At 63.1% G+C, this 25,698-nt stretch overlaps 1 protein-coding gene across 1 annotated transcript; it reads left to right on the forward strand.

Annotated features, from left to right (window-relative positions):
- Nucleotides 1-1,088: 1,088 nt before the first annotated feature.
- On the forward strand, nt 1,089-21,550 carry LOC105819366 (protein Wnt-7b-like; the record flags this gene model as incomplete). Its single annotated transcript, XM_012655577.1, has 3 exons — nt 1,089-1,153; nt 1,274-1,468; nt 21,324-21,550. Coding segments are annotated over exons 2-3 (310 nt in total), but the record flags the coding sequence as incomplete, so codon positions are not given.
- Nucleotides 21,551-25,698: the final 4,148 nt, after the last annotated feature.

The raw sequence follows: 25,698 nt of genomic DNA on the forward strand, positions 1-25,698 counted from the left end.
CCCACTGGAACTACAGTCACCAAAGTTCCAGGACCAGCCTGCTCCAGGCCTCTGCCTGCCTTTGGGGCAAGAAGCAGAGAGGCCCAAGAGCCCCGGACTAGGAGGCATGAAGGTGGCGGAGGCGGTTCCTTCTCGCTGGGTGCTGGGAATGAACCTCCGTGCCAGGTCCAGAAGCCAGGAAATGCGTTTCCTCAGGACCACTGGCCACACTGCACAGACCTCCCTTTTCTTGCCGTCACCCCTGCTTTGTGCCTTTGCCCCAGCTGACGGGTTCACACTGCCTCTAGAGGGACATTCCTATGTAGCCAGGCTTGGCACACAATAGGAGGTGGGACCCTGAACCTGTGTTTCAGGGATTAAAAAATAAAAATCTTACCGGAAGCAGGATTGTTTAGAAAAGTGTGTCCTTGTGTGTCCTCCCCACACCCATCCCAACCAGCCCCTCAAAGGAGAGCAAAAGAAGGGGGCCAGGAAAACCAGAGCTGGGGGCCTCTATGTGAGGACAGCAACACCTGCTGGTGGTGCCTTTCCAAAGAGGCGCGCAGGCAGGGTGCTGCAGAGACACCAGGCTACATACCAGCGCAGGGCCAGACCTGGTTGGCTATGGCAGTGAGTGCTGGGGACCCACAGCCAGCCTCACCGAACCCAGGGGCGCACACGGGCAGAGGCATCACACACGGTGCATCTGTGCACACACACCTGCGCCCTCGCAGAACGCCTCTGTCCCGCAGGCACACAGGACATGCAGGCACATGCGTGCACACGGGAGCGCACGTTGCTGAGCACAGCCCCTAAGAGGAGCACACGCCTCCGCGCGGTTACCCCACGGTGCCTCCCCCTAGGTGCACCCTCCAGAGCCAGACCAGAGCTGTGTGGCTCCCCGAAGGTGTGGGTGGCGATGTCCCGACCAAGGCTGCTTGGGCAAGCCCTGGAGGCGGCTCCCACCGCACGCTCCGGGTCAGCCTCCCCTTTAAAAAAACCCGCCCGGGGGAGGAGGCGGATGTAGGGGCGGCCCATCCAATGGCAGCTGCGCGCCTCGGGAGACTTGGAGACGTGAGCCAGAGCGAGCGACAGAACCGACAGAGCGAGTTCGCACCGACAGACGGACGGAGGGCCAGACCGCCGCTAAGGCGCGCCCGCTGCCCCTGGACCGGTCCCCGCCCGGCACTCCAGCCCCAGCTCCCGCCGCCGCCCCAGACCCAGCGCGATGCGCTGCCCAGGCGGCGGGGCACGGGTGACCACTGCGCCTGGGCCCGCGAGCCCTGGCCCCTAGCGCCCAGCGTCGTCGCCCTGTATCAGGGAGCGCCACGGGGACCCCGGCCTCAGCTGGCCCAGGCGCCCTGCCCGCGGGGCCTTTCCAGCCCCACCAGGCGCGCCAGCCCACCATGCTCCTGCTGTCGCCGCGCAGCGCGCTCCTCTCCGTCTATTGCCCGCAGATCTTTCTCCTCCTGTCCAGCGGCAGCTACCTGTGAGTGCCGCGGGCGGCGCGCGGGGTGGGCGGGTGGGGCCCAGGCCGTGGAGCCCAGCGGGCAGGGAACGCGGCAGCGAGGCCCCTGGGCGTGGCGCCGGCTGTCCGGCGGGCACTGGAGCCGGGGCACTGTAGGTCGCCTCACTGGCTTAATCTGCCGAGGTGGAGCACCTCGGGGACAGCTGCAGCAGTGAGAAGTCCCGGTTTTGGGGTCAAAGAGAGCGGCCTGAGTGCCCACGCAGACCAGGCTGTGCGCACGGAGAGCGAGGACTGGAGGGCTTTCGGGAGACGCCGAGGTTCTCTGCTCGTCCCAGCTGAGTCCTAGACCAGCGGGAACCCCCCTCCCCATATTAACCCATGTGGCACGAATGGCAACGCCACACTTGAGAGGGCCGCACGCACACACCCGCTCCTCCGCGCAAACACTGGCACGCACGTGCATGCCGCGCTCCGCCAGACCGTGCCCAAGCTGCACCCGAAGTCGCCGCAGCTTCTCGCGCCCTCTTGCCGCGCTGCACTGCCTGATCCAAGCCCCGCCGACTCCTCACCTGGGGGCGAGGCGGGCGCGCATTGCGTGGGGGCGGCCGCGCTTCGCCCAGGCGTCCTGACCGAGGGAGCGCGCGCAGCGTGTGCGCGCGTGTGCCAAAGGCCCGGCAGCGCCCACCGGGCTTGAAGAAGCTCGGGGCAGGGCCCAGTCCGGCCCAGCGAGCAGAGGGGGTGCGTCCGCGCAGCGGTGGCTTCGCCGGATTCCTAATGGGACGCATATGCTCTGGCCTCCAACTTAAAAAGAAGTTTGATTTATGGAACCGCCGTTTGGGGGAATTTTAGCTGGATGCTACTGATTAAACCTCAGAGCCAGCTCTCCCTCCCCCTCTCCTCCCCTCCTCCTCCCCCTCCTTTACACGCGGGCCACGTCCGGGGTCGTCTAACGCGGCCAGAGGGGGCAGCCGCTGCCTTCCAGCTCCCTGCGCCACCCCCTCTCCCCGTGCGGTCGCAGTCCTAATAAATCGCCGCGCCCCCACCCCCATTTAATAAAGACGCAGCCAATTTCTCTTCCAGCTCCTAGGAAATTACTATCCTACCAGTTTTCCTTCTATAAATAGTCGCGCATCTTGAAACAAAAGTTCGCAACCGCAGCCAGATGCTGCGAGGCCCGTGGTTTCCCGGGCTGTGGGACATAATTACAAGGTCCGGGCGCAGAGAGCGCTCCAGGCCCGGCGGGCAGCCCCGGCTGTGGAGGCATCGCCTTAGGGGTGGGGGGGGGAGCAAGGCGCATGCCTGGTGGGGACCGCCTGATCCGCGGGGACGCAGGCTAAAGTGCTGTGCGAGAGGGTCCTGCTTTTGGTGTCCCTCCCAGGAACTGGATGGACCAAGGAGGCCTTGGAATCGCAGCCTCGGTTCTTGGAGTTCTGGAAGCCTCCCTCTCCCCAGAATCCTGGCGTTTCGGTGTTAAGCCTTGCTAGAGAATCACAGCCACTCCGCTGTAGCAACCATTTTTGGAGCCGGCTGGCTGAGGTTTGGTGTCCATGCAGCGGGTCCAGGGTGGAAAACCAGGAGTCCTCCGGGGTTGGTTTGGAGTAAGCTGTGAGAGGAGGAGGTGTGCAGGGGGCTCACGCTGGTGGGAGTCGATGCTGAGGTAGAGCTTGAGGCGCCCCTGGGGCAGGTGGTGGCCAGTAGACCTCATTGGACCCACGATCTCCTTTGGGGTGGCCCCTGCATCAGGGCTTACAGTGACTGTCATCCATTCCCATACCGCTTGCTCCCTGAGCGTGCACCGCCGGCTTTGCCGGCAGAAATTCTCCCAAGGGAACAGATTTTCCAAATGTTCCTGGGCCGGTGCTGGGGTCCAGCGTGGGCGGTGGGGGATAGTAAGGCAGGCTGCGTCCCTGCCCCACCTCCCGCAGACCTGGCCCAGCTCCGGTCCAGCCTGATCTTTAGCCCCAGGGGGAAAAAATGCTGACACCAGGCTTTCCCAAGCAGAGACTAACTCAGATATTTCCCGGAAGTGAGAGGGGGGGCCATGGTGGTCTCTGGGGTTTCCCCTCCCCTGTTTGGTGGGAGCAGGCCCTGTGCGAATGGAATGAAAGCATGCATAGGGAGAAGACCCTGGCGGGCACGGCTGAACTTAGGTGAGGCAGTTGGTGTTCGAGGCAGTGGGACTCCACAGTAGCCCACTCTCAGTCCCGTGCATGCTGGAGAAGGATGCCAGGGCTAGGAGGGGCGCTGGGTGGAGGCTTCGTTCTGCTCCAGAGAACTTTCCAGAAAGCATCTCATTGCTGGGATCACAGACACTGGCCGACAGTTGATCCTGCCTCTTTCATCTGGGCTGCTCTCCCAGCTCCCTGTCCTGGGCTGTGGTCCGCACACACCGAATCCCAGACGCATGCCTGGGCCCTTGCCACTGATCGGGTTGGACGGGTGTGTTGGCCTGGAAGGGCCCGGAGCCCCTGCCGGACGCCGAGCTTGGCCCAGCCGTGCTAGGCAGCCCTGGCCAGGCCTCGCTTCTGTGCCTCTGTTGTCAGACCAGGGTCTCTCAGGGCCAGGGGGTCAGCCAGGGCCTGAGGGAGGGCAGATGGGGGCTGCAGGCCAAGAGGAAGGCTTGCGGCGCTGGGTCAGCTGGTATGGGGGCCTGGCCGAGGTCTTGAGTCAGACCCAGGCTGGGCTACTGTCCTAGGCAGGTCCCTTCCGGTCCTGGCCCTCCTCTCCCAGATGTGGGGGTTGGCTGTGACGATCCCCCAGGTCTTCCGGTAGAAGCCTCTCATGGTGACTGCCCGCTCTGGGGAGCCCAGTGAGTCATGGGTGACGGGGCGGTTACTCACCGACCACCTGGCTGTGGGGTGGGGGGGTGCTCACCACTGCCCTGCCGAGACCGGGCCTCTTCCCGGCTCCACCGCTGTGGCTTTGTTGGTGGTGCCAACCGCAGTCCCAGAAGCCCTGTGGGCATGATCCTGGTGGGGGATGCTGAATCAGGCCCGATCCCATGGCATCACAGCCTGTGTGGGGGCAGGATGGGGCCACACGGCCCAGGCGTGGACAGGTCGCTCTTGGGGAGGAGCGGCTCCTAGCCTGGAGGGTCTGCGTCCGTCCGAGTATGGGAGGGGCTCTGCCGTGTGGCCCCGAGCAGGTCCGTGGGCCTCCCTGGGCTTCAGTCTCCTCATTGGTCGGGTGGGATGGAGAGCCCTCCCTGAAGGCTCAGATCACGGAACACTCCAGAGTGGTGTGCTCGTGGAGGTTAGAGCTGGGAAACCCCACAAAATTTCACCTCCGGGACCCCCAGCTAGAAGTGGACAAATGGAGCCACTCTAATCACAGAAAACTCCCCAAACTCACTGCCATGTGGGTGAGACTCGTCTACCGTGAGCCAGAGTGGAGAAGGGCACGTTCTGGAAGTGACCCCCGTGACCATCTGTGTGTGCGCAGGGAGGGGAGGGCCCGGTGTTTCCTCCTGGGCTGGGGTGGGCTCTGCAGTGAACGGGCATCTTCTAACCCCATTTCCCTCGAGTCTTGGGGAGGCCAAGGGCATGACGGTGACTGAGACACAGGTTCTCGTCCTGCCTTCTACTCTTTCTGCCTGGTGTGTCCCCTGACCTCAGCTGTCCCTGTGTGAAGTGAGGACCACGGGAGTCAAACCTCAGGGTGGCCATGAGAACCCAGTGAGGAAATGCAGCTCGGCGCCTGGCACCCTGGAAGTTTCCAGGAGATGGGTCATTCTCGTTCTCAGTGACCAGGAGCAGGGAGGCTGGCTACTGACAACACAGGGAGGCTCGGTGGCTTTGTTCCTTCAGGAGGGAGTGATGAACTCTCTAGGATGTCTAAGAGGACTTCTTGAAGGAGATGACACCCAGACACGGTTTTGTTGTTGTTGTTGTTGTTTTAAGAGGGTTTTGCTCTGTCACCCAGGCTGGAGTGCAGTGGCCCCATCACAGCTCACTGAGCTCCAGTTCCTGAGCTCCAGTGATGCTCCTGCCTCAGCCTCTCGAGTAGCTGGGACTATAGGCGTGAGCTACCGTGTCCTGTCCCAGAAAGGGTTTTGAAGGATGGATAGGAGTTTGCCAGACTAAACAGGAGCACGAGAGAGACTCCTAGAAGAGGGAACAACACTGAGTGTCAAACACGTTCACCCAGGCGTCCCCCTTGAGGGAGCCTCGCTGCATCTTGCTGAGGTGGCAGATGGAATGCCAGGGTACAGAGAAGAGGCCATTTCCTGAGGTCACTCAGAGCCCAGGGGTCCAGCCCTCCCAGCTCCAGGCTCCTCACCTGGCTCCACCACTGCCTCCGAAGGGACATTCTCCCTATGGTGGTCCCACAGGGAGCGGAGTCCCAGGGTCTCTTGGGGCCTCGGGGTTCCAGCCAGCTGCTGGAGGCGCTGTGAGCGGGGTGCGTGCTGGCCACGAAGGAAGGGGAGGTTGAGGCGTCACCTGCACGTTGTTTCCTCATTCGCATGTTGTCCCGGGCCCCTCTGGGTACACACTGGACACAGGCCCAGCAAGTCACATTCCTGCCCTGTCCCTTCTGCCTGGCCATGTTGCCTGGAGCTTCGCACCAGCCCTGAGGGGCAGGGGGACCAGGGCTGCACAGCCAGCCTGTGGGTGCCCGTGGGGAGCCCAGAGCCCCTACGGGGTTTGGACCAGTGCTCTGTCATCCGACCACCCTGGACAGACCCTGAGGGCGGTAGCATGGGGCTGTGGGGGGCAGAGCGCTCGATTTTGAAGACCGAGGCCACCTGTCATCTCAGGGTCAGGTGTGCAATGCCCAGATCAGGGGCCACTGTGCGGCCGGTGGCCAGTCTGTTGCCTCTCGAGGCTCTTCTTGCCTCCTGGCAGATGAAGGGGCTACAGCGGGTTCCCCTGAGGCTGCCATTTTTCGTGGCCCTGGGTCCAGCTCGGATAGGGCTCAGTGCCCCTCCCAAGGGGACAGGAGGCCGGGCGCCCTCCCTTGTCAGATGAAACCCCGGCCCAGGGCTCCTGCAGACTGATGAAAGGGTCATTGTGTGGCGCGGGCCGCCCGCTGGCCAAGGACAAAACCACCGTTTGTCCTTCCTCCCTGGTGAGGGGCTGGGGGCCTCCTCGGGCTGGCTGGCGGGGTGGGGGTGGGTACAGGTGCGCTCCCTCCTCCCTTCCTTGTCTTCCTGCTGAGCCTGCCCAAGCCCCTCCCCCCTTCCTGCCCCCACCCAGGGTGTCCTCACCCTGAATGTAGATCCTGAGGCTCCGGCTAGCTCCACTGTTGGCAGAGAGGCAGTGAGCTCTCCGGTCCTGGAGGCATACAAGCAGATATAGGAGAAGTGAGGGCCAGGGATGCTGGGGCGGGGGGCCCTGCCTGGGCAGAGGAGCAAGCGCTCATGGGTCCTCTGTGCCGGGCAGCCAGGTGGTGTGGGGGGGCCCTTTCTGTAGATAAGGATGCTGAGGCCATCCTGCAGCCTCAGAGGCAGAGTGGCAGGGTGGGGCTCGGAACCCTGGCCATCGATGCCCCCTCCAGCCCCAGGCTGGAGCAGGTGGCTGCTGAGGTGCTGGGACGCCGCGAGGACGCAGTCTGAGGCTGTGTGCGGAAGACGCTCCAACTCTGCAGCTTTAGACCATGACGCCTGCCGGCTGCCCAGGGCAAGGCCCAGGAGGAAGCCCCCCACCCAACAAGCAGCTCCCCGGCACCAGCAATGACCCAGAAGAGCCCGAGTGAGCCTGTCCTGGGCATCCCATCCGATGGCACGTGCGGGCCGCCAGCGCCTTCTGGAACCCTCCCCCATGATGATCCCTGCTCTCAAGCGCCTTGAGCTCAAAAGTCCCGCCATGGTGCCCAGCTGAAGCTGTGAATGGGGGAAGGAGCCCGTGGGTGTGGCCAGCGTGCAGAGGGGTCCTGAGCTGAGACTTAGGCCGGAGCAGTCCCGAGTGGTAAGACAGTTTTAAAAATGCTTTCAAATGGGAAAGCACGGGTGCCTGACTGGGGAACACGGGCCTGGGCATTCCCGCCTCTGGGGGACTCGGGCCCCCTGAAAGGCCCTCCCTTGTGGACCTGGCATGCGCACAGCAACCTGCTTTTGAGTCTGTTTCTTCCCTGCTGCCAGAAAAGGGGAGCTCATGAAGGTCTGTCCGCTGTGGCAGGCGACAGAGTGAGTCACTTGTCACAGGTCAAAGTGGCTGAGCCCAGATTTGAACCCGGTGCTGCTGGCTGTGAGGTCCAGGCTGCCTCCCAGGGCCTCTTGCTGATGCGGGTCTCTAGCCTCCAGCAAACTGCTGCCCTTCCAATCTGCTGCCTGTGCTCTTATGTGGGTTGGGAAACCAACTAGTCCAGCTGGTTAGAATTGACTGTTAACCAAGAGTCACCACGTCCTCAGCAAGGTTTCCTCAGGGTCTCGGGGCTGCCTCCAGGTCGAGCTTCAGGACCAAGGTGCAGCTGTCCTAGTGGGAGCGGGGAGCCCAGAGGCCTCCTGTTTCAGGTCCCTTCCCGCCCCGGCCTCGACCCGTGGCTCTGAGACGAGCTTGAGCAGAGCGAGAAGGTAGCCCCGGCTGACCGGCTTGTCACCTCTGTTGGGTCACTTCTGTTGTGTGTGGTATAGGGGAGCCTGGAGCCTGCTCCTGGCTCAGCCATGGATTTGTGGCAACCTTGGGGGCATCCCTCCCCTTCTCTGGGCCTCAGTTTCCCCATCTGGGTCCAGGGCCCTCCTTTCCACGCTTCCCCCTCCTGCTAGCCCTCCGTCCACTCCAGGCCTGCTCTTCTCGTCCCGGCATCACAGTAGCCAGGTGTGCGGGGGTGACTGGGCAGGAACCCCCCCCGCCCCGTTGTTCACCCAAAGCCCTGTGGTCCCCACAGCAGGAGCCTCTCAGCCGTGTGCAGTGCGGGTGGACCAGGGGAGACCTCTCCAGGAAGGTGACCGCTGGAAACGTTGGAGGGAAGGAGAATGGCTTTCCTGGGGAAGGGACGCGCGTGGGCAAGGCCTGGCGGGGGGACGAGGACGAGGCTGGGTGGGCAGCAGTTGGAGGGGGCTGGGGTGGGGCAGGCGAGGCGGGGGCTGTGCCAGGGAAGCTGTCCCAAACTCCTCCTGGGCTTTAGAAAGACCCTTCTGGGTATGGAGTGCGGGATGGGGAGATGAGGATACAGATGGAGGTCCCAGGCCACCCGGGGGCTGGGGGGAGGAGACAGCTGAATCTGCAGGACCCACTGGGTGCTGGGTGCGTGAGGAGAGTGCCAGGACGCGGGCTGGGGTTTGGGGTTGGCCCCCACCTCCCCAGCACGCAGTCCAGCGCCCAGCAAACCATGTCAGATGGTCTGACGGCTGCTCTGGGTCTGGGGCCCAGCAAGGTCCCAGGTCAGGGCCCACTGCCTACGGTGGCAGGGCCTGTGTGGCCCCACGTATGCTCACCTGACTCAGGTGTTCCCGGGTGACTTCACTGCTGGTGGGGAGCACTGGGAATTTCTGGGTGCTGCCGACACACCCCTCTGGAGGGAGCCAGGTCTGTCACCCAACTGTCTCCATCCTCCTGCACTCAGCCTGTGTGCCCCGTTGCCCACATCGGGCCGCGGGGATGGCTGGCCTCCAGGGTGCCATACTCCTGCGGGCTGAAGTGCTGCTCGGCCCCCATCACTGCCCCAGCAGGACTGTCACTTCCCTTGGTGGCACTGCCCCAGGGTGGAGGACCATGTCGGGCATGCCCAGCCTCTCAGGGAGACCTTCCTGAGCCCCGGACCCATGACACAGGCTGAGGTGCCAGGGACTAGCCCATGCAGGGTGCTCAGGAGCATGCCTGGGGGTGGCAGGGGGTCCGCAGCTCTGGGCTCCAGTCTCTCTCCGCCTGCAGTAGCTCCGAGGGCACAGGGACGCAGGGCATGACCGCAGGGACACAGCCCCTGGGAATGCCAGGCTGGAGCTGCCATTGCTCAGTGTCAGACTGGTTGATGCTGGTGCTGGGCTGAGGGCCCGGGCCCCTGTCCTCCCTCAGAGCCTGGCTCTCCAGCCGTGTGGAGAGCTGCGCTCTCTTCCCCGGGAACACGGCGGGCAGCGAGCTGAGCAGGGCAGTGGCCTAGAAAGATTCCGGCAGGTGTTGTGGCACCTGGTTCCCCACCCCGCGCCTTTACGTCTTTTCCAGCATCTCTGGGGCGAGGCAGGGCGTTCATGTGATGACTGTGTGTTAGGGCCCCGGCCCCGCCTTGGGCAGCAGCGCAGTGGTGCAGAGGCTGGGCTGCTCCCAGGGTCGGGGAGAGGCAGGAGTTGCAGTCTGCTCTGGTCATGGGCCCAGAGCTGAGCCCTGGCTTCCCCTGCTGCCCTACCTGAGGTGGAGGTGGAGATTCCTGCAGGGGAGGATGGGAGGGTGGGAGGAGGCAGAGCCGGAAGTGGAGGTAAAGGCCTCAGGCTCGGTCCCTGGGTCAGGCGCTGAGCCCTGCCTTGCAGGCTGCAGAGAGGTGGCGACTCACTGTCCACTACCCGAGGGGGCTCGGCCTCCAAACCTGCTGCTCAGACCCCGTCCAGAGTGGCCAGGAAGGCCGAGGCGCTGGCCCAGCCACGAAGTGTCCAGACTCCCAGCCTGGCCATGGGCCAGCGGGGCCTGCCAGCTCCCTCCCACCTGTTCCGCCCGCCTGTCCGCCCATCCATCTCTCCTGAGGTTTCAGGTTGGCATCCTGGTCACCCAGACCTGCAAGACGCCCCCGCGTCCGACAGATCTGGGGCATCAGGGCCAAGGCCAGGGCTGGGGGTGGGGGTCTCATCCTTGCTTGGGCCTCACTCGCTGTGTGGCCTCGGTGCCATGGCTCCTCTGGGCATTGATGTACCATGGGAAGCAAAGAGAAAGGTGGGGGTGAGACCCAGGGAAGGGTGTCGCTGCGTCTGGACCCCAGTGGCCTCCTCAGGAGCCAGCACAGATTGATTTAGCGGGGAGCGGGGAGGGGAGAACTGAGAGACCTGGGGGGCTTCGTGGAGGAGGAAGCACCAAACTGGGTCTGCAATCATGCCTGGCTGCTGGCAGGAAGCCCCTGGAGAGGGATGAGCTGGTCTAGTGTGGCCAGAACTCAAGTGTGTCATGATGGGCCCTGCATGCCAGTAGAGGTCTGGAAGGTTCTGAGATCGGAGGTCAGCACCCTCACGATGACTGGGTGAGGCTCTGATTTAACAGATTTAGCAGATGCGGGGGCTCCAGCGCCCTTGGTCTCCTTAGCCATGGGCTCCTTGTGCCAGCGGGGGGTGCGGAGGACCCCCTGGCTGTGGCTTGCCCACCTCCAGTGGCCTCAGCCCTGCCCAGGCCCCTGCCCCTCTGCCCGCTTTCTCCCAGGCAGCCCGGTTTCTCTCCAGGGTGGGGTCCCAGGATGCCAGGCCAGGAATGCCAGCTATGTGGGGAGGGTGGGAGGGCAGCTGCCTGCCGGGGGTACGAGCGAGCGAGCAGACGCCGCGCTCTCTTCCCCGGGAACACTGCGGGCAGCGAGCTGAGCGGGGCAGTGGCCTGGAAAGATTTCGGCAGGCAGGGCTCCACATGGCAGAGGGGCAGCCTGCAGGAGGCCCCACCCACGAGCAGGGCTTTGTCCCTCTGACAGACGGGCAAACCGAGGCCCAGGGAGGCCAGTGAGAGTCAGCAGCTGAGCAGAACTTGAACACAGGATTCCAAATCGCAGCAACCCTCTTTAGGATACAGCTGCAGGTATCTAGACTGCCTCCGTCCCTCACTGCACAGATGGGAAACTGAGGCCTGGGCAGGGAGGGGAGAGGGATGGCCTCGTGCCCCAGCTGGGCCCTGGCCCATCAGCCCTCCGCTCTCCCAGGCTTTCTGCCTCTAGGCCCTGCTCTCTGAGTCCCCTCTCGGGAGGCCTCCTCCCTGCTGCCCCACAGCTCCCTCTGGGCACTCTCAGCCTTGGTTTCGTCATCGGTAAGGTCAGGCTGGCAAAGCCCACCCTGCAGAACTGCTGTGGCCATGGATGGGACAGCGTGGGGAAGCGTCCCAGGGGCCAGCACAGAGTGGCCACTGCTCAGGAAGGGGGTCTTTGGCCTGTCCTTCTGCCACAGGTGTGTGTGTGGGAGGCTGGGCAAGTGAAGGGATGGGCCAGGTGGCCGGGGGTGCTGCTGTCGGACCTGCCCTCTGACACCCGCTCCTGGGCCTCACCTGGGCCCAGGTTCTTGGCATCCATGCTGGGGGAGGGGAGTGGCCATTTGCCAAAGGAGGGCCGATTGGCCCTTATTTTCAGATGAGAAAACTGAGGCTCAGAACAGCTTTGGGGAGCCCAGGGATGTGGAAGTGGCCAGGCCTCTGGCCCAAGCCCACGCCCCCCACCAAGCTGGGCCAGCAGAGGGAAGATGAGCGGATTCCAGGAAGACCAGGGAAGGATAGGCGGCCTGAGTGCCACCAGGCCCCTGGCACCGGCTGTGTCGAGCTCTGACCCCTTCTGTTCGATTCTCGCCCATCCATCCCACGGACGAGGGCTCTGGGGACCCTGCTGGCACCCAGCTCTGGCACTGTCCTCTCCGGCTTCTCTGAGCAGAGCAGTAGCTCATGTGGGGGGCTCAGGCATCGTGGGCAGGTGAGGGCCAAGCTCTGTTCTGGCCAATCTGCTGCCCGTGGGGGTCTGGGGGCTGCAGAATGACCGCAGACCCGGCAGACATTCTTGCCCCATTTTGACGGGCAGAAACGCTGAGGCCACCACCAGCCCCGGCCCCACACTCTGCCCCATGGAGCCCTGCTGGACTCCATGACCAGAGAAGAGCCGTGTGTAGCTGGAAAGTTCCGGGCCAACCCCTGCCCACCTGAGGGAGAGGCTGGCGGAGACTCGGCCTGGGTGGGCGTGGGGGCCAGACGCTGCCCTCCTGGGTATCTGCCGAGTTACTTCCTGGACGAGTGGACCCAGGCCCGCCTCCCTGGCTGATCACAGATAATTAGAACATTCTTCACATATTTTGCTGGAGGATGCCCGAGAAGGAAGAATCACAAAGTGCCCCGGGCCAGGAGCGTGGGCTGGAGGCGCTCAGGGCAGCTGGGCAGCGGGGCCAGGGGCCAGGGCTGGGGCTGGGGCTGGGGCCGGGCTGGGAGGAGGCGGGCTCCGGCCCAGGCTGGCCAGCCTGTCCCCACCTCCCAGGAAGCTAGGTCAGGGGTGCCCATGCTCCCCAGCTGCGGAGGCAGCTCTCATCTGAGGCCAGCTTAGGCCTGGCCAGGTGCTGGGCAGTGTTGGGGACCCCTGCCCTGGGGAGTCTGTAGCTGGTGGGGTGGGCAGACCCTGACCCAAGCCCAAGGGGTCAGGCACAGAGTCCTGGGGCTCCCAGAGGGGGCCAGTGGGTGGGGAGGCCTCCTTAAGGAGGGGTCTCTGCCATGGAGAGATTGCAGGTTTGTGGGCAGGGCAGGTCAGGAGGGTAAGAGTGAGGGATGAGGGCTGTGCCTGGGGCCACTGGCCTAGCGGCCAGCGAGGAGCAGCGGCTGGGGGTTAGGAGGGGCTCGGGCAGGCGCAGGGGCCACAGTCCTATGGAGTTGGGCTGAGGAGCAGGGCGGGGCCAGGCCAGGCTGCCACATGGGCAGCCCCAGGGGCAGAGTGGGGTGTGCCCGTGGGAGCCCCTCCTACTCACCGATGCGCTTTTCAGGGGGTGCATGCTAGCTTGGGGGCACATATCTCCAGGGTGCCTGCTCCTGGCTCCAGTGGCTCTGGGGGATCGGGGGTGTCGATGCCGGGGCAGGCTCTCTCTGGGTTCCAGGAAGTACTCGGAGCCTGTGTCCTCCCCGTAGAGTGCTGTCCTGCCCTGGTCCTTGCCCCGGGGACATTCCCAGCGTTCTGTGGTTCTCTCAGTGGCGGAGGCTGCTCCAGCGCAGAAACCTGGGGGTGGAGGCGGCTGCATCAGAACTGCCTGGGTCCCCGTGTTGGGAGCTGGGGCTCAATCCAGAGAGAGGGGGAGCAGGGGCCCGGCCAGGTGGGGTCTCTGCCGTGTGGGCTGTCTGCCCTCGGCTGGGGCATCTGCATCCTGGGCTGTGGTTTGTGGGGCCGTTTGTCAGAGAACTTATAGGAGAAACAGGGTGCTGAGGTGGAGGTGCCTGGCCCCTGTGGCCTTCTCAGGACATCAGGCCACATCCATGGCTGTCTTCTTAAGCCCTGTGGCCTTCAAGATGCCAGAAGCTTCCTCTGAGTCAGAGAGGAGGTTCCCTCATGTAGTGCAACCAGCAGGAAAGACATGGCTTCTCCTGTCTGGTGGGGAGCCGGTGCCCTAGCGAGGGGTACTTTGGGGTGGCTTCACCCCATAATCCCTATCACCTCACCCCCACCCCAATTCCAAGTGCCAGGCGTCGACATGGACAGCTGACATTTCTCACCTCAGGTGAGGTGGGGATGCCGGCTGGTTTGGACTGACCTGTGACACGCAGTCTGAGTGACAAGGGGACACGCCACAGTCACCCCAGCAGCCCACGCCCCGTCCACCCTCAGCCCCAGCCCCGCTGAGGGCGTCCCAGCTGCCCCATCCCCGTCTGCAGGAGCAGGGCCTGCTGTCCTGTCACTGTCCCGGGGAGGGTGACCCCCGCGTCTGAGCCGGCTCCACGTGTCCCGCCCAGCGCGTTTGCTTGTGCGTCATTCGTTCAGCCCCGCCCCCCAGCAGGTGTGGCTGAGGGTCCGCCGTGCACCAGGTGCAGGGCATCATGGGGAACAAGACAGGCTTCCTACGGTCCTGGAGCCAGAGATGGGGGCTTGGGCCTGTGTGGGGAGGGTCTGTGACTCGCCCGTAGCCTGAGAGACTCCTCCCAGCTTGGGGCGCGGGGATGGCTTCCTTCTTCAACAGCCCCTCAGGGCAGGCCCACCCCCCACACAGCTGGCCCCAAATGCAGCCTCCCCTAGGGACTTACAGGGGAGGTGGCTCTCCAGGTAGACGAATGGCCACGCCCTGCCCACCCCCTTTGAGGGTCAGGGACGGGCATGTGCCACAGGGAAGGGCTGATGACAAGGCACTGACCAGCCAGGAGCAGGAGGTGTGGACTCCAGCCCCTGCTCTCTCCGGCCTCCCTCAGCTACGGGGCAGGCGCCGAACCTTCCTGGACCTCTGATTCCTATTCTGAGACAATAACAATAATAATAATAATTAGTATTATTATTATAGCACTTGGCCCACACCCCAGGCTTTGAAATAGCAACCTTGAAAGGACTCTAAGCCCAGTCCAGCACACAGTAGGTGCTCATTCTGCCTCCAGCCGCTGAAAACCCCAACAGCATGAGGGTTTAGGTTAGACTCTTACCTGCTGGGGCAGGCTTTGGATGGAGGTTATCCCCTGAATGAAGCAGTGGTGTCCTACACAGAGACAGGGAGAGGACAGGATGGCTCCAATCCTGGACACAGGTGAGATGCTGCCCCCACCTGGGCTCAGGGTCCCCGACTGTGCAATGACAGGTCACCCCCATGCTTCCTGAGGATGCTGGAGGGGGAGCCCCCCAGGCTGGGCCTTGGCAGGGGTGGGGCCTGGCACTGACAAGGGTCTCAGCCAGAGTGGCTGCAGCCCAGAGCTCTGTCCCCTCCTGGCCCTGCTGGTGGTCCCAGCTTCTCTGGGTGGAAGGAGGGCAGGTGGGTAGGCAGCTCTGCCCTCTGGCCCTGAGTTGAGTGCTAGGTGGGGCACAGGTACAGAGCAGGAGGGCACCCCACCAAGGGCCATGAGCTCCCTCCACCCCACAGCCCCCAGGGTCTTCTGTCCCCACCTCGTCACTGCCTGGGAGCTGCCAAGGCAGCCTGTCACCCACATTTGGGCTCCACAGAGGCTGAGGGCCCAGTGGGCACAGGCTGGCTGGTGGGCACAGGCTGGTGGCATCTGCGGACTGAGTCCAAGGTGGGGTGGGGGAGCCCTGCAGGTGTTCTGGCTCAGGCCAGCCCCCAGTGGCCCCCGCAAGCCCCTGCCACGGAGGGTTAGTGCCACCCCAGGCCAGGCACACACAGACAAGGCACAGAGGAATGATTTTTCATGCTGACATTTCATTTTTTAAGTGTGCTTTCTTTATTTTAAATATTGTGAGGACGCTTGGAGTTTTCATTCTTGCCTATTTTGGCAGCCCCGTTGTCAATGAAGGTGTGTATTGCAGTATTGTATTTTGTGCTGAGGTAGAACAAAGAACAAATCTCAAGCGGACAGCTCGATGCGTTTTACGTGCGTGTGCACCCGTGTAACCAGCACCCGGCTTGGGACACAGAACATTCCAGCATGTCGATGGGCTCCCTCTGCCCCGCCCAGTCAGTGCCTCCCACCCCAGGGTAGCTCTGTTCCGATCTCCAGCTTGAAGATGAGGTCACTTGTCCTGCAGCCTTGTGTAGTGGCAGAATCCACGTTCTCTTCTCTGTGAGACTCATCCCCGATGACGCGTGCAAGCGGATTGTTCTTTTCCATTGCTGTGGATGTCACCCAGAATGCAGCGCGCTTTCTCCTTCCCCGGTTGACGGACACCGCGGTTGCTGTTCCCGGCTTGTGCCGCGGGCCGCGTGCGTGTCCTTTGGAGACCGTGAGCGCTCCTTTCTCTTCGGTGCCCAGATGTCACAGTGGGGTTGCTGGGTCAGAGGGGGGAGCCGATCCAAGAGGGGACCCGTTAGTGGTGGATGCAGTGGCCGACGTGGACACCGCTGGCTGCAGAGCTGCCCGTCTAAGCGTTGGGGCCCCGACAGACCCAGCTTGGTCCCTGATTCCCAAAAGGGGGCTGGATCCTGGGGGCTCAGAGACTGTGCGTCTGATGCATGAGGTCAGTTGTGTGTCCCAGTCTCCAGCCTCAGGGCAAACAATGGCCATGTGGGTTACATCTCACTGCAGGCCAGCTGCCACGTGCCGTGGACGCCACGCCATGTTCTTCCAACGGCTCTGGGGTGTGTCAGGGCTGTGATCACCCCCACTTTACAGAGGAGGAAACTGAGGCATGGCGAGCTTAAGAGACTTGCCTGAGGTCTCACAGTTAGGAAGAGGCAGACTCAGGGTCCTGCCCCTGCCTCCAGGCTGTGGGGGGCGGGGGGGAGTGGCCGGCTGCCTGGCTAATGCCACAGCAAAGGACTTGCTCCTGACCACCTCTGCTCTCATCGCCCTCACCTGCCCCTGGCTCCACTCGAGCCCCTCATCCTAGAGGCAGCCCCCTCCCCTCGGGGCTGCTCAGCAGCTAGCAGGACGTGCCCCTGCTCCAGCGGCAGCCCGCCCTGCACAGAGCCAGGGCCCATCTCGGTGAATCCGTCACTCCCAGCCCTCTGCTGGACGCTGGCCTGAGACCAGAGGGCCTTGTCCACAGTCCCTGGGGGACAATCAGGGGCTTCTTGTCTAAGGAATGAACCCTTCTCCTGCGAATGCCCTGCAGGGCACTGGCCTAGGCAGAGCAAGGAGAGTTTCCAGACTTGCAGCTTGGCCCACCCCTCCTGGCGTCTTGCCTGTGTCCTGAGGCCTCGATCAGAGTAGAATTTTCCACCGAAAAAGTCAGCACCTGAAACGCCCCTGCCCAGCTCCTCTGTGCTCATGGTCGCTCAGGGCCTCCCTGGCCAACCCCTCGGGGCACCAGGGCAGGCAGCTGAGGGCCACGACGCCGGCCCAGAGGGTTTCCCACTTTGGGGTGAAAGCAGGGCCCACCCCACAGGGCACTCCGAGCACCGGTGGCCTCAGCGCCCTGCTCCTGCTGCCCGCGTCGCCCCTGCGCAGTGCACAGCGCGGCTTATTTAGACACTGTGTGTTTCCGCCGCACCCCCGCCCCGTCTGCAGCCTCTTCCCCTCCAGGCGGAAGGGCCGGTGTGGGAGCACAGTGGTCAGACTGGACGGTGACAAGGAGGGTGGGGGAGGCCTGTGGACCCGGAATGAATTAATCCACGGCCTGAGGGTCTTGACCAGGGAAGGGCTTGGGCTGTTTGGAGAGTAAGAAGGGGCCCTGTGCCTGCCCAGGCCGTCACCGGGGTGTGCCAGGCACCTACGGCGCATGGCTCCCTGATCCACAGTGCTGCCTCCACCTGCGTTCTGGAAGCAGAGACTGGCCCGAGCCTGGCCGTGCGGCCCCGGGCAGTCCCCCAGCCTCCCAGTCCCGCACCCCCACCTGCAGAAGGAGACAGCGCGGCGTACCTCGTGCGGTGAGGATTAAGCGAGTCTCCGAAGAGGTCCGCGTTGCCCGGAGTTGGCCCTCTGGTATCGGCTAGTGGAAACCGCCCCACATAGTAAGGGAGACGATGTCGACATTATTTCTGAGTTGTCAGCCACATCCGGATATCTGCACATCAGCGTTCCCTGCTGCCTTTGCGTCGCCTCCACCCGTGCACTCGGGAGCGTGGCCGGGGCCCAGTGCCTGCCCCATCAGCCCCACACGTCCCGGTGAGCATACAGGACCACGGCCCTCTAGTCCCCTTCCTCCAGGACCTACAGTACACCGAGCGGTGTGGGGCAGTCCTGTGTGTAGATGTAATTATGCAATATTGTGGTTAAAATACATATAAAATTTCCCACTTTAACCATTTTATAGCATACGGTTCAGTGGCATTTAGCCCATTCACAATGCTGTGTGACTGCCACCTGTCTAGTTCCGTGACTCGTTCTTCGCTGGAAATTCCACCCCTGCTGGGCGGTCACTCCCTGCCCCTCCCCCCAGCTCCTGCGGCCCCTGTTCCGTTTTCTGCTCTGTGGCTTTGCCTGTTCTGGAGAGTTCGCACGAATGGAATCATGCGCTGCGTGGTGGTGGTGTCTGGCGCCTTTCACTGAGCACAGCGCTTTTGACGTTCCTGCGCGTGGCAGCGGGAATCAGGGCTTCCTCCCTTTCTGTGGCCAAATAATACTCCGTTTGTGCTAGCCTGCACCTGGCTTATGTGTTCATCTGTCGATGGACACTGGGGTTTGTTTCTATCCCTCGATTATTATGAATATTCGCGTACGAGTTCTTGTTCAAACACCCGTCTTCAGTTGCTTTGGATATACACCCAGGGCTGAACCTGCCGGGTAACTCTGAGTTTGACTCAGCGAAGAACTGCTGAGCTGTTGTCCACGGTGGCTGCACCATTTTAATTCCCTGCCAGCAGTGTACGCGGGTTCCAGTTTCTCCACGTCCTCAACGCTTGTTGCTTTCTGCTGTCGTCGTTTTTATCATAGCCGTCCTGCAGGTGTGAAGCAGCCTCTCGTTGTGGTTTTGAGCTGCATTCTCCTCGTGGGCGGTGACCTTGAGCACCCTCCACGAGCTCGTTGGCCATCTGCGCATCTGCTTTGGAGAAGCGTCTATACAAAGTCCTTTGCCCGCTTTAAAATCGGGTTGTTCGTCTTTTTGGTGCTGAGTTGCAGGAGTTCTTTCACCCTGACTCTTGAGCACTGGCTCTTTCGTTTTCTCATTCATCCTTTCCTCAGACACTCGGGATGGCCGCCCCACGCAGCCCCGGGGGCCCGATTGAGCTCAGACGTGGCGCTGTCCGGTGGGGAAGCCGGGTGGAAACGTAACTGTGGGACCTTGGGATGGGTTCTGCTGCAAAGCGAGCGCCCACTGTGTGCCTCCTCCGTGCCGGGGCCGAGGGGTTTGAGCACAGTGGGCTTTCGCTTGGGCTTGGCAGGCAGGTGGAGGATGCCAGCTGAAGGGGGGACCTGCGGGCGCCAGGAAGGGGAGGGGTCGTCGGAGGCCAGGAGGCCTCTAATTCTAGGCAGAGGAGCTTGCGTCGTCTCACGGGCAATGGGGAGCTGTGGATCAGATCGGGCTGCCAGTGGGGCTGGTGTTGGGGGTCTGTCTGTCTGGAGGTGAGAAACCAGGGCTGTGGCCGGCGCCACAATCTACTCCTGCCCCTAGGATCTGTCCTAAGTCACACGAGTCCCAGTGAGGCCCAGTTTGTTAGGCTCCTGCCCCCAGCAGGGGCTCCGACTGTGGGCAGTTGGGGCTTGGCAGCCCCGAGCCCGCTGGAAGAATCTGGGCCTGGGGAGCGTCCTTCAGGTCCAGGACCCACAGGGCTCTGCCCTCTGTGGAGGCTGGTGGCCCGCAGGGTTCCCATCCATCTCATTTCCCCAGCTCGGTTTTCCGAGGATCTACAATTACTCTGGGCTGAATTCCCCAGATTCCAGCCCGCTCCCGGCCCCACCCGTCCAGATGCTCTTCCTCAACGCCAGCCCGGGGTGTTTCTGCCCATTGTGCCCGTGGGAGACCCAGGGAGGTCTTGGCCAGATTAGCGGGCGGGCCGGGCGGGCCGTAGGGATTGAGTGTCGGCCGGGGCGCCCGGCGACAGCACGTGCTGCGGGCTCAGGCCACACGGGGACTTTCCAGCTGGCTTTGGGTGCTCGGCTGCCCTGGAAAAACACTGGCCTGTTTCTCTTGAGAAAGGGGCTGGCAGGCCGTGGGTAGAGGGAGGGCCACACCGCACTAGGGGCCCAGAGCCTCGAGCGTCAGCTTTTGGGAGCCCCTGCTGGCCCCTGCTCCCACGTTTGCCCCCTCCCCAAGCAGGCCTGGTCTGCCGTTTTGAACCCAAATGCTGCCTGAGGTTTGCCTGAAAGCGGCCCTCCCCTCCTTCCAGCTTGCTGTCCCTTCTGTGGGTGCTTCTAGCCAGACAATTGGTGCGGCTACTTTGGAGAGCAGTTGGCAACTCCTCAAAAAGTTAAAGAATCACTGTATGACCCAGCAGTTCCACCCCAGGTCTATGCCGAAAAGATTGAAAACAGGTCCTCAAACAAAAACCTGTGCATGTGTGCGCACAGCCGCGTGACTCCCAGCAGCCACAATAGCCTAGATGTCCACAAGCGATGAATGGCTGAACGCAATGTTTCTGTCCACACAATGGAATATTATCCAGCCATAAAAAGGAATGAAGCACCGACATGAGCCACATCACGGTGACCCTTGAAAGCATTCTGCTGCACGAAGGAAGCCAGACACAGAAGGTCACGTATTGTCTGGGTCCTTCCACATGACGTGTCTAGAATAAGCAAATCCATAGGAACGGGAAGCAGATTGGTGGTTGCCAGGGCTGGGGCAGGGGAAGAACGGGGAGTGGCTCTAACACGGACAGAGTTTCCTTTTGGGGTGGTGAAAATATCTTGGAACTTGAGGTGGAGGTTGCACAACACTGAGATGCTGATGCCACGGAACAGCGCACTTTAAAACGGCTATTGTATGTTACGTGAATTTCACCTCATTAAACAAACAAACAAACAATCTCGCTGTAACACCTCAAGTCGAGGGTGAGCTTGGCATGTGGCTTCCTGGCTGGAAGTTGCCAGGGGATTATGAAGGAGGCACCCTCAGGGGACCGAGGGGGATGGACAGTTATCTATGGCGCCCAGCACACTGTGGGTGCTGTTTCATCCTCTGAGTGCGCCCCGTCACCCTGAAAGGAGTGAAAGCCGCACAGCCGTCCCTTAGCGTGCAGCCTTCCTCCCCATGGTCATCTGAGCCTGTGCGGTGGGGGGGACAGCAGGTGTCTTATGCCCATTTCATGGATGTGGAAACTGAGGCTTACGGGGGAGCGCCTTCCCCAGGTCACACGGGGCTAGAGCTGGAGTCAGCACCGGTGGGCTTGGCTCCCAGCCTGCCGGGCCTGGGTGCCATGGGGAGGGGGTGTCAGAGGACCTGCGGGTGATGGGAGACCTGGTCGCTTGGGAGATGGGGGTTGCTGCTCGGAGACAGCTGTGGACCGGGATCGATGGCTGTCGGGTCTCAGGTGATGCTCTCTGCCCTGAAGGGTCTGCGTGTCTGACTCAGAGGCTTGGGAACTGTGGTTCCTGCATCTGCGGGACTTGCGGTGCCGTGGTTCTTGCGACCCGCGGCTGAGGGAGTCGGGTGTGTGCCTTCTCCCACCCGGACCATGAGTGCGGTTGATGGAAAGTGGCCCCGTGAGGGCGGGGATCGGAGTGTTCCCTGCTGGGCAGAGCTTGGTTTGAGGCTGGGGGCTGAGAGGCTGAGCTGGGGGGGGGGAGGGTGCCGCGCCACCCGGTCTCACGGCCTGTGTCTCCTCTCCCTGCCTCCGCAGAGCGCTGTCGTCCGTGGTGGCCCTGGGAGCCAACATCATCTGCAACAAGATCCCTGGCTTGGCCCCGCGGCAGCGCGCCATCTGCCAGAGCCGGCCCGATGCCATCATTGTGGTCGGGGAGGGGGCGCAGATGGGCATCAACGAGTGCCAGCACCAGTTCCGCTTCGGGCGCTGGAACTGCTCCGCCCTCGGCGAGAGGACCGTCTTCGGGCAAGAGCTCCGAGTAGGTAAGGGCGCCTCTGGGCCACTGGGGCCAGGGCCTGGGCCGGGACACCTGCCTGCCGACTGACGGCCTCCCAGTGGCCAATTTCTTTGCCCTCAGCAGCCCTCCCCCAGCCCTTCGCACGCCCGGCCCAGCCCTCAGGGACACTGTGCGTCTGGGGCAGAGGGGGCCACGGCAGGAGCCAGCCGCGTGCACCACGAGGATCCTTGCTCTGGGCCGTGGGGCCAGGCCGGGCCTGACGTGGACCTGACACTGCAGGCTGGTGGCGGGGCAGTGACGTGCAGGGTGAGGGACACGCCCCAGTCTGCTCAGCGGCTGTGTAGACTCAGGCATGTTGCTTCGTCTCTGTGCCTCTGTTCCGTACCTGGGAAATAGGAATAAAAGTAGTATTTCCTGCACGAGGTTGTTGGGGGCTCGATGAGAACGGTGCCTGGCCCCCAGGAAGTGCTACGTGGCGGTTGTCTCGCTTCCGTGAGGGGAACGTCTTCCAAGCAGCGGGGACAGCATGACACATGGTGCTTCGGTGAATCCGACGGCTGGAGGGCAGGGTGGGCGCCACTGTGGGTCGGGCTGGGGAAGGGCTGGGCACCCCACCGCCTCCAAAACATGTCATGTGGGGGTGGCAGGAACCCTGCTGACTGTGCACAGTCCTAGGGGCCACTCACCTGCCTCTCTGTCCTCACAACCCTGGGGATAGACCTCATGGTGCCCATTTTACAGCTTAGGGGACCAATGCCCAGAGAAGAGCTTAAATAAAAAAGTGTGTTTGGGCGGGCCACGATGGCTCCTCCTTGTAATCTCAACACTTTGGGAGGCCAAAGCAAGAGGATCGCTTGAAGCCAGGAGTTTGAGACCAGCCTGGGCAACATAGTGAGACCCTGTCTCTACAAAAAATAAGAAAAATTAACTGGGCTCAGTAGTGTGCACCTGTGGTCCCAGCTATTTGGGAGGCTGAGGTGGGAGGATCACTAGAGCCCAGGAGTTTGAGGCTGCTGTGAGCCGTGGTTGCACTGTTGCCCTCCAGCCTGGGCCACAGAGCAAGAATCTATCTCTTAAAAAAACAAAAAGTGAGTTTTGGAGCCTGACCTGGATCTGAATCCAGCCGTGTGACCTTGGGCACATCCCTTAGGGCTGCACAGGGCCTCAGTTTCCTCATTTGTGACGTGAGCTCTGAGCCAGCAGGTCCTCATCTGGGTCCTGCACGCCTGCATGCAGCGGTGCTCAGTAAACAGCTATGGAATGCACGAGGGTGGGGATAGTGACGAGACCTGCCCTCCAGGCCGTCGTGAGGGTCGGGGAGTGACAGCTTGGGCACAGCGCCAGGCATGCAGGGGTGCCCAGCCCGAGGGCACAACCCGTCCTTCTGATCCACAGGGCAGAGGAGCCTGGGCCCGCTGAACAGGCCGCAGCTGCCGGGACCCGGGCCAGGGCTTGGAACGCTGGCAGGGGTGGCGCAGGGGAAAGCCCCTGGGGGCCCCTTTGTGGTGAGCAGCCTGTGGGTGGCACCGCCCCCTCCCGGGGCCCACCACCCAAGTGCAGCTCCCTCCCGCCAGGTGCCAGCGCGGAGGGCGCGGCCGCCCCATCCACCCTGTGGGCAGGGCACCGGCACGGGTGCCGGCTTTGTGCCAGGCACCCACCTGCCTGCCCGGCCCTCAGCCTGAGACTCTGGGCTCCACGGCCCCGGGGCTTGTGAGGTCTCCCGTGGTCGCTTGGTTTGCACACGATGGGCTGATCCAGGCGTCTGTCGCCCCTGCTGGCAATCTTGGCTGCCTCACCGTGCAGGTCGTCCTGTGCCTGGACACAGGGGTGGGAGCTTGGACTTTATTTGGGACCCCAAGGGTGCGGGTGAGGGACACGGGGGTTCCCTCGCTCCTGAGAACGCAGCATCCGTCTCAGGCTCTGCTTCTAGGGGCCCCCCAGATCCCCGTCAGCATCCCGGAGGCGAGCTTTTCGGCAGTGCTGTCCGCGCCCGCTGACCCTCTGGCACCCGTGATCGCCTCCACGGCTCCCCGTCCAGGCCAGCAGTGGTCTTTGTGTTGCCGGCTATCCCCCCTTCCTTGGCTTCGGGGCCCTGGCTGGCCGCTCGTCCTCAGCCCGGCCCAGCTGGGGAGTGTGGGTTCCTGGGGGTGTGCCCGGGCGCCTCTGTCTCCGGCCTGCCCCGACAGCAGGGGCTCGCTCTGCCCCACCGCTTCGATTCCCACGGGATCCCAGGAACCTCTGGCCTGACACACTCGGCACCTTGCTGCTCCAGTCTCTGTCCCCAGCTTCCTCCAGCCTGACCATGCTGTTGTCTCAGCAGAAGCCTGTGTCACTTCCCCGTCCACCCTCTGCTCCATGTCCACTGCAAGGCCTACTTCTCTGTCCCTCCCCTTGGCAGCTTTCACTGCCTCCTCCCCTACCAGCCCCACTTACTGGGTTAAACAGAAGCTATGCCATATCACTCCCTGCCTCCAAAACCTGCAGTAGCTCCCTATTGCCCCCAGATAAAGTTAACTCCTTAGTCTGGAATCTGAGTAGGCACCTCTCACCCCTGCTTCCCTCCATATCTGGCTTCTCCCTCTTCCCTGAGCACGCAGGGCCCTTCCCACCTCCAAGACTTTGCTCCTGGGAGGCTCCTCCCCTCTGCTTATTCACATCTGATGTCCCCACTGGGGGGATGCTGTTTTCGCCCCTTCCTCAGCTCTCCCTTGTCCATAGCCAGGCCATGGCCACATCCTGGTGCTTCTGGGCCTGCCTCCAGGCTCCCCCTGCGCCCTCCCTCCCGGTGGGTGGGCTCTCTAGAGCCCGGCCTGTGGTCTCGCCGCCCTGCCTGCAGCGCCCGGGCTGAGCTGGGCGGCAGGAATCCCGCAGGCGCTCTGATGGTGGTCTGAGAAGGCACCTTGCTCCTCCAGGCGCTCAGCTGCAGGGAGTCACGAGCAGGAAGTGGGGCCGGGCAGGTGTGCTGGGTGCCCTGGGCACGGGACGGGAGCCGGGCCATGAGCTGGCAGGCAGCCGGGGGCACTGGTGGGAGCAGCCACTCAAGCGGCGCCAATTAATGATTGGCCCTGAGAGGGGGGATGGCCTGAGTGGGTGGGGCAGCCCCTCCAGGCCTCGCCTGTGACCTTGGCCCCGCCTAAATCTTGAGGGCTGAAGGGAAACCCCTTAAAAGGGCAAATCAGCCCCCTGTGCAAAGTTCCAATCCCTCTTCCAGCACCTGGCCAGGTCGCTTGTCTGCCTCCAGGGATGGGGCGCTCACTACTCCCTGTTAGATGGGTGTTGCATATGGGGACCCTGTGCTAGCTGTGCCCTGGGCCTCTGGGTGCCAATTGCTTTGCGGCTTCTCGGGGTCAAGGCCCATACTAGGCCAGCGACATGGTGTCCCTCATGCCTGGTGGCCTCCACTCTATGGCCACCCGAGCCCATCCCTGGCCTGTTTCCTCATGTGTGGAGGAGGGAGTCTTGTGGCCCAGGCCCCTCCTAAGCTGCCTCTGCCATTAACCGGGAGCGAGCTTGTGGGGAGCGCGCTGCCCGGCTCAGCTGTCTTCTGCCATGGGGGGGGACGGGGACACATGAGGTCGGGAGAACCTGTGTTCCAGGAGCGTGTTAGGAACATGGCCCCCCGAGGCCCCCTGAGCAAGGCAGGAAGTTTCTAACCGGCTCCACAATCAAATCAGGACTGTCAGCAAGGGCTTCCCTGGGGGCGTGACCCAGGCCCGCCCGGAGGTGGGTACAGGGACGGCTCCGGGAGGAGGCAACCATCCGCACCAAAGCTCAGGGCCCAGAAAGCCGATGGGATTTTCCAGGAAACACGGGAGCTCCGAGGGCTAACAGGAGGTGGGGAGGCCTGAGGCTGGAGGGGCAGGGTCAGGCTTCTGGAAGGTTCTGAGCAGACCAGGGCCTTCCCTCTGCACGCTGGAGCCCTCTAGCCGCTGCCCACCCCTGCCTCAGCCCAGAGCCCCCTGGGACCCACTGGCACGGGGCTGGGGCTGTGTGTCCTGAGGGGGGGCCCAGCCCCACCCAATCATGACCAGGCTCAGGTGAGCGGCCCGGGACACAGGTGCAGTGCCACCTGCCCACGTTTGCTCTGTGGGTGAGCTGTGCACGGGGAGTGTGCTCACAGACTCAGCAAGGGATCTCGGTCGCCAGCCAGTCCAAGGGGGCGCAGTGACTCAC

The sequence above is a fragment of the Propithecus coquereli genome, unplaced genomic scaffold (assembly GCF_000956105.1).
Source record: "Propithecus coquereli isolate 6110/MARCELLA unplaced genomic scaffold, Pcoq_1.0 Scaffold480, whole genome shotgun sequence".
NCBI classification, from domain to species: domain Eukaryota; kingdom Metazoa; phylum Chordata; class Mammalia; order Primates; family Indriidae; genus Propithecus; species Propithecus coquereli.